The sequence below is a fragment of the Notechis scutatus genome, chromosome 5, assembly GCF_049901735.1.
Source record: "Notechis scutatus isolate UNSWTSFEM ecotype Mainland chromosome 5, rNotScu1.2, whole genome shotgun sequence".
Classification (NCBI taxonomy): Eukaryota; Metazoa; Chordata; class Lepidosauria; order Squamata; family Elapidae; genus Notechis; species Notechis scutatus.
In genome coordinates, this window is record NC_142013.1 from 11633599 (window position 1) to 11648625 (window position 15027).

At 41.9% G+C, this 15027-nt stretch overlaps 1 protein-coding gene across 9 annotated transcripts in view; it reads left to right on the forward strand.

The window, feature by feature from the left end:
- Nucleotides 1-15027, forward strand: part of FAT3 (FAT atypical cadherin 3) — a 564342-nt gene that overhangs the window by 408238 nt on the left and 141077 nt on the right. For all 9 annotated transcript variants that reach the window (XR_015749710.1, XM_087966122.1, XM_087966121.1 and 6 more), the window contains one exon: nucleotides 7844-7983. Coding sequence is in view for 8 of the 9 variants with exons in the window: in XM_087966122.1 (XP_087822248.1) it covers nucleotides 7844-7983 (140 nt within the window). In the remaining variant the exon portion in view is untranslated. The remainder of the gene's footprint in view (nucleotides 1-7843; nucleotides 7984-15027) is intronic.

Here is a 15027-nt window from a genome sequence, read left to right on the forward strand (position 1 = left end):
ATAATGATTCTAGGCTGAGTCCTCTCTTGACTCTGCCCTCAGCCTTTGCCTGCTTTCTCCTACAGACACGATAATATATTTTTCTAGGCAAGAAGAAAGGAGTCGTTTGTCAATGCATTTTTCCAAGAAAAAGATTTTATTTTTAATTTCCCAGTCTATTCTGCATGCCTTGATTTCCTAGTTATCTCCAACCCAAGTACTAATGCCAAGTGACTGTTGGCCCTTTGCAAGGCTGCATGGAGGTCTTTCATGGGGAGATGTCACAAAGGACCCGTAGCTGCTTTAGCTGGGTATGCCTCATCAGCAGGGCGAGGGGGAAGACACGTTGAGATGAACCAAAAGCAGCTAATGCAGTAGCTCGTAAAAATTTGACCTAAAACACGGCACTTAGTGAAGCCTGTTGGCCTATGATTGAAGCATTTGTCCTTGAGCATTATTAAGGCAGCCACATCCTTGGAAAGACTCCCTATAGCTGTTCCAAAATCCTTTCCCCGGTTATTTATTTCTTTATATGCTTTCAAAGCAGAGGTGGCATTCAGCAGGTTCTGACCAGTTCTGGAGAATTGGTAGCAGAAATTTGGAGCAGTTCGGAGAACCAGCCAATCCCATCTCTGACTGGCCCCGCCCGCATCTATTCTCTGCCTCCTGAGTCCCAGCTGATCGGCTGGGTCTTCTTTTGTTGCCATCTCCAGGAGAATGGAGCTGGAAAGCAGGTTAGTGGGGTAGGGAGGGAATTGAGATTGTACAGTATCCTTCCCCTGCCACGCCCACCAAGCTACCCATGCCCACCAAACAACGCCCATGGAACCGGTAGTAAAAAAATTTGAATCCCACCACTGATGCAAAGGCACTATTGCTGTTGGGCTATCCTGAAGCAGAGCCGCTATTCATGGACACACACCTGCAGATAACCAGGGACAGCCTTTGACCGAACCTTCAGGAGGATGCGGCTATTTTAATATTCTCAAGAGAGAGATTCCATACCGGCCAACATCCTCTGCAAAGCGTTTCTTGCAAATGGCTTGCCCTTGGAAATGATTTAAAAAGGATCCTTGGGTTTAAGTTCAGCTAATATATGCTTTCATTACTACAAAAAGTTGCATTTTAAAAGCACCCGCTTCCTTGTTTAATTCCTTCTAACTTTTCATTGCTTCTAACTTTTAAAATGCAATGCAGAACTTTCAATGCGGCTGTTTTTACTATTCAGCCAAGGATACGCTAATAATCTATTGGTCTTCTGATTTCTCAGTATGATTGATTGATTGATTTATTTATTTATTTATTTATTTATTTATTTATTTATTTATTTATTTATTTATTTGTTTGATTTGCCAATTGTTTACAAGATAATAAGTATAAATGTATACATAGTTGTGAATACATGAAATGGGTACATATAAGAAAAATAAAAGAATAAGAGAAACAATAGGACAGGGACGGTAGGCACGTTGGTGCGCTTATGCACGCCCCCAATGAAGCACCTTCAATTATTATTATTATTATTATTATTCCAATGAAGCACCTTCAATTATTGCCTCCTCCTCCTCCTCCTCTTTTGCCTCTCAGGTTTATCAATTAAAACATTATCTGCAAGAAAGCAAGCCCTGTCCTGAAGCTAAGCGGGCTTTATCACAGATTTCTGCATAAGAAACAACCCAACTAGAAAGCTTTTGCTGAGCCGAAATCAGTGTGAGATGATTTTCCTTTTTACCACAGAAAGCAAAGAGCGAGGGCTGCTTTGGAGAAGAAGAAAAAAGGCAATAATGAAAAGCGTATAATCCAATAGAAATATTTTAATGCATTAATGCCATTATGGGTTTAATTAAATGTCAAGAACGGTTACGCCACTGCTTACGGTTGAATGCTACAGAGTGCGCGTGTAGCAGCTCAAAAAAAGAGATAAGTTGCTAAGACATGCGTGGAAAGTTGCAGGGGGAAATAGGTATATTTTTGGCATAAAATCAAATTAGCCTCAGGTTCAAAGGGCCATATTCTTTTGAAGGCGGAGGCGCGGATCTTTGGGAAGAACTGGGCCTTAGCACAACGTGTCCACTTGTTCTTCTTAGACCAATGGAGGGGAGGTGGCTCTCTTCGTTCAAACATCTGTTTGCTTTCTTAGCCATCTACATTCAAACCCGCACCTCACTGCTTGAAACAAATCAAATTGTGCCGTGCAAAGAAGTGGTGGCAGAGACTGTAACATCAATCTGCAGATGAAGGAAAACACATTATTGAATGCTCCCCTGAATATACAATCTGCCTGGATAAAGGAGGGGGGAAAGGACCTTTTTGTATAGAACAAATCACCACTTTGGGGGAAAAAGCTGATGCTATCCTTTTTGCAAATGTCTTGATTTTTATTTTGTAAGAAAGCTTAGAGGACCCTTGTGAGACCTGGAGTCATTCCTGGAAATACAGTTGAGGCCAAAGTTGGCTGTCTTTATTTAATTAAACATATTTTTCTTTTATTTTATTTTTCCCCGGTAGGAATAATTTTTAATCATGGAAAGCCAGATGTCACATGGAACCTGATCCTGTTACGGGATGAATTGAGGGACTTTCCCCCCATCGGTTGGCTGTTTGTTTGTTTTTTCCCCCCATATCTCATGTTGCTGACCCCAGTTTCGGCTCCTGGTCTCTAGTTTATGGAAACAGAGAAGTTTAATCTTCATTTAGTTTTTGCTTGAAGCCTGCCCAGAGAAGGAGGAAGGAGAAATGATAAAACTCTGGATTAGATAGTGAGTACTTTAGAGGACTAGAAAAGATTTCAGAGAACAGTTATCCCAATTTGCTTTTTGGTAAATTGGTAATCTCCTGGTTACACCCAAAATGGTAACTGTTTAGTAATGAACAGTACCACTTCCATTTACAGTCATCTTTTGAAGCACTTGTGATCTTTTTCTATGTGTCTAAGATCTCAAATTTTGAAGAGCTCTGTGTCATATTTTGAACGGAGAAATAGCCCCTGGCTATTCACTATATTGGTTTCTTCACTGGAAGCAATATATGGTCACTTTACCATAGTAGTAGTGTGCAAATTCTGCTTGTCTATTTATACAGTATATAGATATAGATATATATGGATATGGATATAGATATTAGACAGAGCAGGATCCATAAGGATTCTCCTATTCCAAGCAGTGTCAATTTAGAATCTGGAGCAAATGCAGATTTAGCAAACTGGAAACTACAGGGTTCTGTGAGGACCACTAGATGGCCATGGAGAGACAAAAAAAAACCTCTCTAACTCTTGGCTGCCATCTACTGATCATCAAAAGGAAAAGGCTTAGTTCTTTAAAATACCCATCCCTATAGTTAAAGGAATGGGATATTCTGCACCCTATATCAATGGTTGCCAACCAGTAGGATGGGGACCACTGGTGGTCCATGAGAAAATTTTGGTGGTCCGCAGAGAAATGTCACCCCCAAAGCACCCTCCAAAGCAATTAATCCAGGCTGCATGGAAACACAAGGCTATGTTGCCCACATGGCCTGCAGGAACACACGGCTTGCATTGCTTGCGTTGCGAACAACACGAGGTAGTGAGAGGAGGGGGGAAAGGACAGAGGGGGGGAACTTACCCCACTCACCCTAGGTGCCTGGCCTGGCCACCGGGCTGCTTCTTTCAGCTTCTTCTTCTGCTTTTGGCTGCAGCAAGGAAAGCAGCAAAAGTCTTTCTTTCTCTCCCCCAAACTCCACCAGAAATGAGTCTTTGGGATCCTGCTCCAAGAGGCTGCGCCAGCACAAGAAGTCTCACAAAGACTCATTTCTGGCAGAGTTTTTGGGAGAGAAAGACTTCTGCTGCTTTCTTGCATGAAACCAAAAGTCAGTCTCTCTCTCTCTCTCTCCCACTGAGAATGGAGCTGGAAACGGTATCCTGCGATCCCAAATAAATATAGGAAAATGGGGTGGGGAATTTCCCTGCAGACTTTTTTTGGGGGGGATTTTCCCAGGGTCTCTGCTGCTTTCTGCAGAGACCCTGGGAAAACGTCAGCAAGCCACCATCGGTCAAAATTCATATTAGTGGTCCGCGGGATTCAAAATTATGAGTTTGATGGTCCCTGAGGTTCAAAAGGTTGGTGACCCCTATATAGAGCCTAGCAGTAGCCAGCTGTCCCCACCCTCACTCCCAAATTTAAAATTTCTACCAAAAGGGAGAGGGAGAAAGTACATCCCCCTGAGAAACATTCAAAATCTTGCCTCAGTGTGACTGCTCACAGTGTTGAACCAAGGTCTTTAAAATTATACTTTTTTGCTTATATAGAAGAAAGGAATTACGCAGTATAATTACAGGATATCTGGAAGTTGAAAGACAATTGGTATATGCTAGATCTCCTGGGATTGAAGCCATTCTGCCATTTCCTCATTGTAGCAAGAAGATTTAAAATCAATCAGGTTATTTTCTTTCCCATGCCCTAAAATTGTTCAGGATAATTGTTTGGGGAGCGGCAGACGAGGAGGAGGCACTAAAATTAATCATTAAAAAATGCTCATTCTTGACAACGTTGTAAACATCCTGGCACACCACCTTCTGTGACAACCGTAGGTACCTTGGCTCACTCATTAATCTTCCTGACTCCTTCAGTTGAAATGGGACAGAAACCTTTAGCTGCCTCGGACCTCTTTCTTTTCCCCTCTCCGGAAAGATTTTCTGTAAATTCCAGTTAAAATGCATTTACTTGGTGGGAAGGCAGAAAGGGACAAGGTGAGAGGAAGCATGGTTGCTTTTGATCAATGGCATTTCTGAACATAATGACCAATTTATTTAATCATAAATTATTTGTGACTCTTCTCTGGGGAGGAGAGGGAGAGGCAGTGGCGGTATTCAATTTTTTTTATTACTGGCTCTGTGGGTGTGGCATGGCTTGGTGGGCGTGGAAGGAGAAGGATACTGCAAAATCCCCACTCCCTCTCCTCTCCTGGGAGAGGGAGTAAGCAAAATCCCATTCCCTCCCCCTTCCACTAACCTGCTTTCCAGCTCCGTTCTCCTGTGCAGGGCAACAAAAGAGGACCCAGCCGATCAGCTGGGACTCAGGAGGCAGAGAATAGATGCGGGCGGGGCTAGTCAGAGGTGGTATTTGCCGGTTCTCCGAACTACTCAAAATTTCTGCTACTGGTTCTCCAGAACTGGTCAGAACCTGCTGAATACCACCTCTGGGGAGAGGCATTCCTAGTCTTACCAAACTTGTACTTTTTAATAAAGTAGTTACTGAAGAGAGTCATCATGTTGAAGAAATGTTTCATTTAGGATAGGTGGAAAGCAACTGAGGTGAAAAACAGGCAGAGAGTTGGGAGGGCAGAGTTAAGCACATCATCAGCTTAGAATCATTACATTCCCACAAACAATGCAAGTCCAACCCGCCCTGAATTCCATTGACCTTTATCTGGCGCCAGTTTAGTGTTGAACTTTAGTTGATTAAATTCTTGTGTATGGGCTTGAGCAATAATTCTTCAGGCTGCAATTTAACTATAGCCCTGATCCTTTGCATTGACATGAGGTGAATGGTAACATATGAAATAGATTTTTACTCAGATACAAATAATTTGAAACATAAATAATGGGAGACAGTAGTGATCCTAAGAGTTTTTATTTTGAATTTTCTGGTTCAGTATAGATAACTACCAGTAGCAACAGTGTTGTCACTATGGTGGTGTTGCACAAATGAGATTTGGAAATTTGCAATGTTCAGTTGTGTAAATCTTTTGATTCCTGCCCAAAGAGAATCACTGTGTCGCTCTTAGGAATCCCTGCCAACCATAAATGCAAGACAAGTTCTGTTTTCCAAATAGCTTTCATTAGTTAGACTGCTGGTAGACAATCTCCCAAGAAGTCAGAGGCTCATGACTTTTGGATGATCACAGAAGGCCATCTAATGACTCACTTAAGGGTCATAGGTGGTTTTGAAGTGGGGTAAAGGGTAGAAGGCAAATCATTTCTGTTCCAACTCTTAAACCTCTACTCTACCTCTAAACCAAGATGGAACCCATTTGAAATAGAGTTTTGGGGTACTGGTGGACCACAACAATCCACCAATAATTTGTTCCTGACCATGAGTTAGATCATTTCTGTTTGTGCAAGGGCAAGAGAAATCTTTGCGTTGTCTACCTGCAATGGTGTAAGTAGAACTAACCAAATAAATCAGATATCCTTGGTACGAGTAGTTGATAATCAGAAAAGGGTTATAGCTTCTAGGACATTATTAGAAAACATCATACTTCCCTTTTGTGTTATTAAGATGAAACATATTAGTCACTGAATATGTACAGCCTGGAGGACAGAAGGAGAAGGGGTGACATGATTGAAACCTTTAAGTATGTTAAAGGTGTGAGTAAGGTTCAAGAAGGCAATATTTTCAATGTTAAAAAAGATCAAGAACAGGGGCATAACCTCAAACTGATAGCTATAGCACTTAGCCTTATATACCGCTTCACAATACTTTACAGCCCTCTCTAAGTGGTTTACAGAGCTGCATATTTCCCTCCACAATCTGGCTTCTTATTTTATCAACCTCGGAAAGGCTCAGTCAACCTTGAGCCGATGAGACTTGAATTGCCAAATTGCTGGCAGCTGGCAGTCAGGAGAAGCAGCCTGCAGTACTGCGCCACCACGGCTCTTAGGAGGGATGGTCAAAAGTCACGTTAAAAGGTATAATTTCACAGACAGAGGTAGTGGAAGCTCGGAACCAATTTCCAGCAGAGGTAGTGGGTCAATCATCAATAATGGAGTTTTAAACGTGCTTGGGATAAGCACATGTCCCCATCATCCAGGGATAAAAATTAAAATAAATATAAATAAAATATAAAAATAAATAACAAGCTCAAAGGGCAGATTCAGTGGGCGGCTTGGTCTTTTTGTGCTATCGGTTGTTTTATGTTTCCAATCATGTACAAGAAATAAGCTAAGGACGGCCGTCAGCACTTCTCCTTCGACAAACAGATGTGATGTTCACTCTTCCCTCTTTTCTAAGAGTCTGAGACATCTCTCTAAAGATTTTTCTCTCCCTTATCTCCAGAAGAAAGCTCTTTTTGCCAATCAGAAGAATCACACTCTTATCTCAGATCAATGGCGGCTTTTTCTTTAACACATGGGAAGCACTTACGTGCCTACTAATTGAAAGAAAACCAAGATTTGCTTTCAGATAGACTGCCACGAAGACAGTGGGGGTTGTGTGCATTAGACTTCTTTTGTGTTTTCAGTGATCCTAACGCACGCTAAACGGAAAGTCTTGGGTTTAGTGCTAAGTCGTCGCCCTAGGTAAATTTGACATGTAACGGGGAGGAAGTGGAAGTGTGAAAGTTCTTGACTGAGTAGCCAGTCCTGTTAATCTAGACATTTGGGATCATTAGCCAACCTGGTTTAAAGCAGCTTTCTAGGAGAAAATATTTCTTTCATAAAGAGGACTGTTAATTAAAGCAGTCAACTCTTGTTAAAAACATGTCTGTGGCCCTTCTGGTGCTAGACGGATCGTGTGACATGAAAACGATGCTCAAATCTTGATCCCAAAGGCATATACAACGAAGACGGGGCTTTCGTAATAACAAAAGTGTACATCTACACTCTGCATGGATGCATTGCTGAATCTTTTGTCCATGATATTGGTTGTTATTTTTCTTCTCCCCCCCCCCTCCTGTCCCTGGTTGCAATATCTGTTTCAAAATATAGAAATGATGCCTGAAAAGAGAAAAATTAGCACGGAACAAAGATGATAAGGGCACGTTTTATGCAGTGCCTCTTTGTCAATCAGCACATCCTGGTCTGTGCCTGTTGCTTTGGGTGTTTTATTGTCTTGAACCAAAAACATTCTGGGAATGTAATTGTACTTTCTGTTGTAACGACAACTAGGGGGGAATTTCGAGAGCTCTTTTGAAGCGGACAAAGGTGTGGGGACGATTGTCGTCGCAAAACCCTTGGACGCGGAGCAGAGGTCGATGTACAACATGACAGTGGAAGTCACCGATGGAACCAATGTAGCCAGCACTCAGGTAGCTTCTATTATCACGTCTGTCCCAATGCGCGCATAAAAGTTATTAAAATGCACCTCTCGTTCATGAATACTTTGCTCTTGTTCTAGTGAAGGGAATCTCTTAATTGGCTAAATCATGTGTTTGCTTCTTGCATGCAGTTATTACATGTATATATTCAAGTGGGGCGATCAAGTGGGGTGATGGCCTAGAGCGGAGCTCTCACCTCACAATCAAAGAGACTGTGATTTCAATCCTAAGTAGAGGCAGATATTTCTCTCTCTGGACCCAATGGGAATATATCTGCTGGGGGGGAAAAACTCCGCATTGGCAACAGGAAGGGCATCCGGCCAGTAAACACTCCGCTCTATTCAGTTGCCCAGATTCCACCCTGCAAGGGATTATGGGGGTTGTTAAAAGAGGATGATGATGATTGTACCAATAAAGGTGTATATTTATAGCTCAGGATTCAAATGTGGGGTCCTTGGTGCACTCTGAGCTTGGTTGTTTTCTTACAGACGTTTCATTACCCAGCTAGGTAGCATCAGGGTACTGATGAGGTTACCTAGTTGGGTAATGAAACGTCTCCAAGAAAACAACCAAGCTCAGGGAACGCCAAGCACCCCACGATCCTGTATTTCTCCACTCACATCCAGTTAAAAATACCTACTTTTTGGCCAGTTGATCGTGGACCTGTATTTAACTTTATGAAGATGATCCTCATAGCATCTGTGAATTCCATAGAATTTGTAGCTGTGACCGAAAACATTGTTTTGTTGGTTTTCCCCTCCAGTGGATTAGAAACCATGCCAGTGAAGGGATTAGTCATTTCCTGATGACCCTGAACAATTATCTCCTTTCCCATCCCAGCAACGTAGTCTTTTGCCGTTTATGCTCAAATGCACCTGCAATTTTATTTTATTTTATGTTTTTGGTGATACTTGCCAAATGGAAGGAGGAGGAGGAAGGAGGATAAATCTGGGGGGAGGGAAATGGGTAGCAGTTAAGAAAGAGAGAGAGAGAGAGAGAGATCCAATAATTCAGTAGGTTTGTAAAGTCATAAATTCCCCTTCTGAATACGAGCCACTGAGCCACTGAGCTCCAATTTGTAGAATTGAAACTACATATATATGTATAATTGGATAGCACTTGCTGGTGCTTTTCTTTTCTGCCCTGGCAGTGTGTTTGCTCTGCTGTCAAAGGAGGCAAAAGATGTTTGTCAAAATGCCAGAAATGTTTTCCTACCGTTATGTGGTCAATGAGGTGGATCTGGGAAACCGTTTCAGTTTCTGTAATGAGATGGCTGCCACTCAATTACAGGTTTGGGTTTTCTTTCCTGCTTAAAAACTGCAACCAATCTCCTTTTCCCTCCTGAGTCCTCTGCATATGCTCCATTACAGCTGTAGTATAAAGGGAGCCCAATAATGGTGCTTTACAATTCACACAAGGGTTAAGTTACTTGTGTATTAGCTTCGATGGCAGCTAACCAAAAGAACTTAAGGGATCTGAATGGGCTTCGTCAGTTCAGAGCTCGGTAAATTCACAGTCATTTGGGGCTAGGTAAATGTGGGATTAAAAACACAGATCCAAGTGGACTCCCCCAAAGCAACCGCTTTAACAGATTAATAGAGTTGGAAGGGACCTTGTAGGTCATCTAGTCCAACCCCCCACCCAAGCAGGAGTCCCTACACCATTTCTACCAAATGGCAGTCCAATCTCTTCTTGAAAGTCTCAACTGATGGCGCTCCCACAACTTCCAAAGGCAACTTTTGTTCCATTGGCTGATTGTTCTCCCTGTCAGAAAATTTCTCCTTATTTCTAGGTTGAATCTCTCCTTGTTCCGTTTCCATCCATTATTCCTTGTCTGGCCTTTGGGTGCTTTAGAAAATAGCTTGACCCTTTCCTCTCTGTGGCAGCCCCTCAAATATTGGAAGACTGCTATCATGTCTCCCCTGGTCCTTCTGTTCACTAGACTAGCCATGCCTAATTCCTGTAGCTGTTCTTCCTATGTTTTAGTCTCCAGTCCCCTAATCATCTTGGTTGCTCTTGTATGTATTTTATCCAGAGTCTCAACAACGTTTTTATAGTGTGGTGACTAAAACTGGATGCAGTATTCTCAGTGTGCATGATTTGTCCTGATTGCCTCTCAATCTCTTGGAGAACGGAAAGCTACTAATCAGGCTTTCATGCTGGCCAAGTTCCCTTTGAATGCCTCTTTGCAAAGACTTGAAGCCGAACAGTGGTAGTGGCCGTCATGGGGAGAACATTAATTGATTGTCTTGAGAATGAGGATGAAGGAACCTGTCAGGTTGATTAACCTCAACAAAGGTTGAGCCAAAGAGAGAGAGAGACCACGCCAAGAAGAAGAGGCTTTGCCTGCATCCTCTGCTTAATTCTTCCCTTCTTGTAGTCATCTGGCAGTTTGCAATTTGTTTGTATTAATCTTTTCCCCATCTGAAAATTTGGGAAGTGGAGCAGCTCTTCCACTTAAATTAACTCACGGATTGTGAACACGGCGGATATTTAAATGATGCCTCTTCCCAGCCTCATAACAGTCTCCTTCTTCCTTCAGAAGCCACTTGTTATATAACGTGTCTCAGCCTTGAACTGCGGTTAACACAAACCGCGGCTTATACAGGCCGTCTTTACAAACTGCTGTTTGAAATTGGCCCATTTTTGACTGATCAGACTCTGCAGTTTGAATTCGCGAACAAATCACAGCGAACAGTAAAAAGCTTGTGTGGTGTTTTTTTTCGGCCATTTTTGCAAGAGAGAAAAAAGAAATATGCTTACTTCAGGGCTCATTAGATATCTGTGATAAACATACATAATCTAGCTCAGGGGTGTTTGACCCCAGGGAGCCAGCGTGGGCATGGCTGGGGTAGGGGTGGCCCGGGTAAGGTTGGGCAGCTCAACATCCCTCATGTCGGGGGCACCAGTGGTGGCCAAGTGCTAAGGCAGGACTTCCCTCAGACCCTCCCTCATTCTCATTATAATCTCCTTCCTTTTCTTTTTTTCCTTCTCCTTCCTTCTTCCTTCCCCTCTTTCCTTATTTTTCCTTCCTTGCTCTCTTCCCATCTTTCCTTCTTTTTTCTTTGCCTTTCCTCTTTCCCTTTCTCCTTTCCTGTCCCTTCTTGCATGCTCAAATGCAAAAGGAGAAACGTTTCTCCTTTTGTTTTGGTTTTAGTTTGTTTTGCTAGCCCTATGCCAGCGAAAACAGAGCTTGGCTGCCCATGCGCGCCCCCTGGACCCTATTTTCAGTCGTGAGGGCCTCCTGCAACCCTCTGCCAGTGAAAACGGAGCTCGGGGGCTCATCCCCCCCCCGGCCCTATTTTCAGTCGTGAGGGCCTCCTGCAGCGCTCTACCAGTGAAAATGGAGCTTGGGGGATGCGTGGCCTTCCCGAGCTCAGTTTTCGCTGGTAGAGTCACCGTAGGCTGCTCCTTTGCTGTTTCTAACGTGGCCCCACAGGCCAGATCTCAGCCTTGAGTTTGACACCCCTGATCTAACTGGAATGTACAGTGAAAAGGCTTCTTGGATGAGAAGCAAAACGTCTTCAAAGAAAAACCAGAAAGTCCAGTTGCCTCTTTATTTTTATTTTTTTAAAAAAAGTACCTTTTGTATCATTTCTAATCGTATGGCAGAACCTCAGAGTCACAAAATATTAAACTGCAGGCAAATGAATTCATTATCTAAACAACTCACTGCTTATGAGCTACCATTTTAGTACAGTCTGATCTTAACCACCTTGCAATTCTCCCATAAAATAGATGTGCCAGATACAGTTATTTTTGATTACTTGATTTATTACCAGCTTTTCTCAAGCATGAAAACTTGACGTGGGTCTCACATTCACAGAGCACTTGTTAATATGAATAGAATTATAAAAGTATTATCAAAAATAAATTGGCTTTGCCTAGAGCCAGGCTGCCTGGCTGGGATTTCTTTTCTAGGCTTCTTAAAAGTCAGATCCAACTGTCTCATTGATCATTGTGGCTCTTTTGCTGCTACTGGCCTATCTCTGAAGGTTTACAGGGCAGTCCTCCCTTAAGATTTGTGTGATGTGACAAGTAGGACAAAAGCAGCAGCAAAAATATACTTGCAGTCCCTTACTCTTTCCCCTATAGATTGTCGAGCCATTTACAGCAATATGCCATCAGATTAAAAACATAACTGAGATGTCGCTGACTTTATGTCTGAATCCACCTCCTGACCCAAACAGAGAAGGTTTCCAAAGTTTCAGTTATTCAAACGAAAGGATCATCTAACAAGTGCGTACCTATATAAACCTAACGAACACATAACAGACTTTATTGCTAGGAACAGCAATTCCCTTCTGCAGAAAAATAGCCTTAGGATAAGTTATATTATTAGGACCTAGAGGGCGGGGGAGAAAACAATGGAAAAAAATTGCTGGAAACGTGGTTGGCTTGAATTGTCAAGGTCATTAGCTTTGGTTGTCCTGTCCCCTAGTTTTCCTTGGGCAACAAAATTCAGCGGTAAAGGAGGATTTGTTCCTGCATATGGTTTGTGTAAATGGTGTTCTCAGCATTTTCCTCCTACGTATTTCAAAAACCCAAGGAGAAACAATTATTATTTTTTCCAGTGAGGAGAATGGGAGGGAAAGACATTTTCAGGAAAGGGGTTTTGTTCGCATCTTTTCCTCTCCTAAAACATGGGTTGGTGTCAACATTTTTTGCAAAAAAAAAAGACCTAACATAAGGGAAGAGGAACCAGGTTCTCTTTTCCTCCTCCTCCTCCCCCACTCCTCCTCCTTCTCCTTTCTCCTCCTTCTTCTTCCTCTAATTCTTCTACTTCTTCTTCCTCCTCCTCCTCCTCCTTCTTCCTCTACTTCTTCTCCTCCTTCTCCTTCTACTTCCTCTTCTTCCTCCTCCTTCTTCCTCTAATTCTTTTACTTCTTCTTTCTTCCTTCTACTTCTCCTCCTTTCATTATAAACTGGTAATCCTCAATTTACAACCACATTTCATGAGAATTTCAGTTGCTAACCAAAGACAGTTGTTAAGTGAATTGTACCTGATTTTTATAGCTATTAAATGAATTTTCTGCAGTTCTTAACTGAATCATGTGGTTGTTACACAAATCTGGCTTCCCTATTGATTTTACTGGTTGGTATTTGGCCGAGAAGGTCACAAATGGCAGTCACATGACCTCTGGGACGTTGTAACCATCATAAATTCATGCCAGTTGACAAGCACTGGAATTTTATCTAATATCTGGACAACAAACAATCCAAACATACATTGGAGGTTTTCTCTTCCTTTACATTGATAATTGTAAATGAGTTTTGTTTTGTTTTGTAAAACACAAGAAGAAAATCCAAAAGGATGTGAGAAACGCCACTCAAAAAAGGCAAAAGAGACATGAAAGTTTGGTTGCAATGATTTCTGTTGTAAGCTTCACGTGTAAATATTAAATATTTCCTCTTTCTTTCTGCTGAAAGTTACTTTCTGTTCTCAGGGAGGCGTTTTTCTCCCACTCCCCTGTGATTTTAAGTAGTCTATGCCATAGCCTCAGCAGCTGCTACTCATTCTTTCTTTCTTTTTTTGCATAAACCATGATATTTGGGCTGACAAATCCTTCAACAACTTATAGTCTGCAGCTGCTGGTATATTGGTGACACGTGTGTCCATGGCAAGGTACCAACTAAAAGCAAAGCCCTCTACATACAGAAAGGGGTTGAATTCAGTGTTTAACTCCATCTTACTCCGCTTCGGATTTCTTTGGGTGGGTGGGAATTTTTATCTCCTTGAAAACGCAGAGGGGAAGATAACTTATTGTGGAAACACGAGCTGAAATATCTTAACATGGTTCTCAATTTCAGGGTATAAAACAACACTTCAATTATTTCACTTCGTAAGCAGTCATAAGCAAAGAAGGTCAGTTTGAGCATTATAGATTTTGCAGGATTTAACAGATCTACATTCCCCCAACCTTATGTTGGGAGAAATATCCATCTGGCTCAGTTCCAGGCCAGGAGGAAGACACTGGAAACATGGAGGCTGATCTTGGAAAGATGGTTTAATGATGAAGCAGAACCGCATGGGTTTGAAGTCCTGGGCAACTGACCACGTGGAGTTGAGAGTGAGGGGTATTTATACCTTCTCTTGGGCTTTGAACTTGAGCTTCCTGTTCCTGTGCGAGAACATGTATTCTATTGGCTGTTGTAGGGGTCATAGCTGGCTGTCACAATTACTAACTTAACAACTGCAGTGATTCACTTAACAACTAGGGCAAGAAAGGTCATAAAATGGGTCAAAACTCATTTAACAACTTTCTTGTTCAGCAACAGAAATTTTGGGCTCAATTGCAATTGTTAAGTCAAGAACTACCTGTATGTAGTTTCTTAAATAGCAATCCTGCTTTTCTTTATACATGTCCATTTTGTGTGGAATTGACTACATACCTCTGACCATCAGCTAGTTTGTTCTAAACTAGAGAAATTCTTCATGTTTCCTTAATAATAATTCAATAAGAGAGAAAATGCCCTAGAAACTTTTCAAAAGACGGGGAGGGTGGGGAAAATTGAAGAAATGTTTGTGGGTTGACTGTGATGCTGTTCCAATTGTATAGTTTAAGGGTATGAATGTCTCTCCTATCATGTGTTATACATCGATTTTTCCAATTATCTGTCTGCTTCTTGATTTTTATTCTTTAAGTTAAATCCCAGCAGAAAACACTAGCAGAAAACTGGTCCCGTGGAGATACTCCAGTCACCATTAAGTCCTACTCCTCAGAATCGTTGAGGGAATTTCTACTTCATAGGAATTTATTCATCCATCTGCTTTCTTTGTTCACAGTTAGATAGAGAATGTTAAAAGCCAGGCCTTTGTGGGCTTTTTAAAATCTGGTTTTATCCAGAAAATGTCCGAAATGATGATCTGACCTATGACTTATTGAGCCAAAAGGATTGAAAAATGGTCTGTTTGGTTTAACCATTCTGTTTAATTAATGAAATATGAGACTACAGCATCTTCAACAGATCCTTGTTCAGCCTTTTTATGAAGGTTTCCACTCAGGAAAAAAAGGAGAAATCCCTACCCCTCTA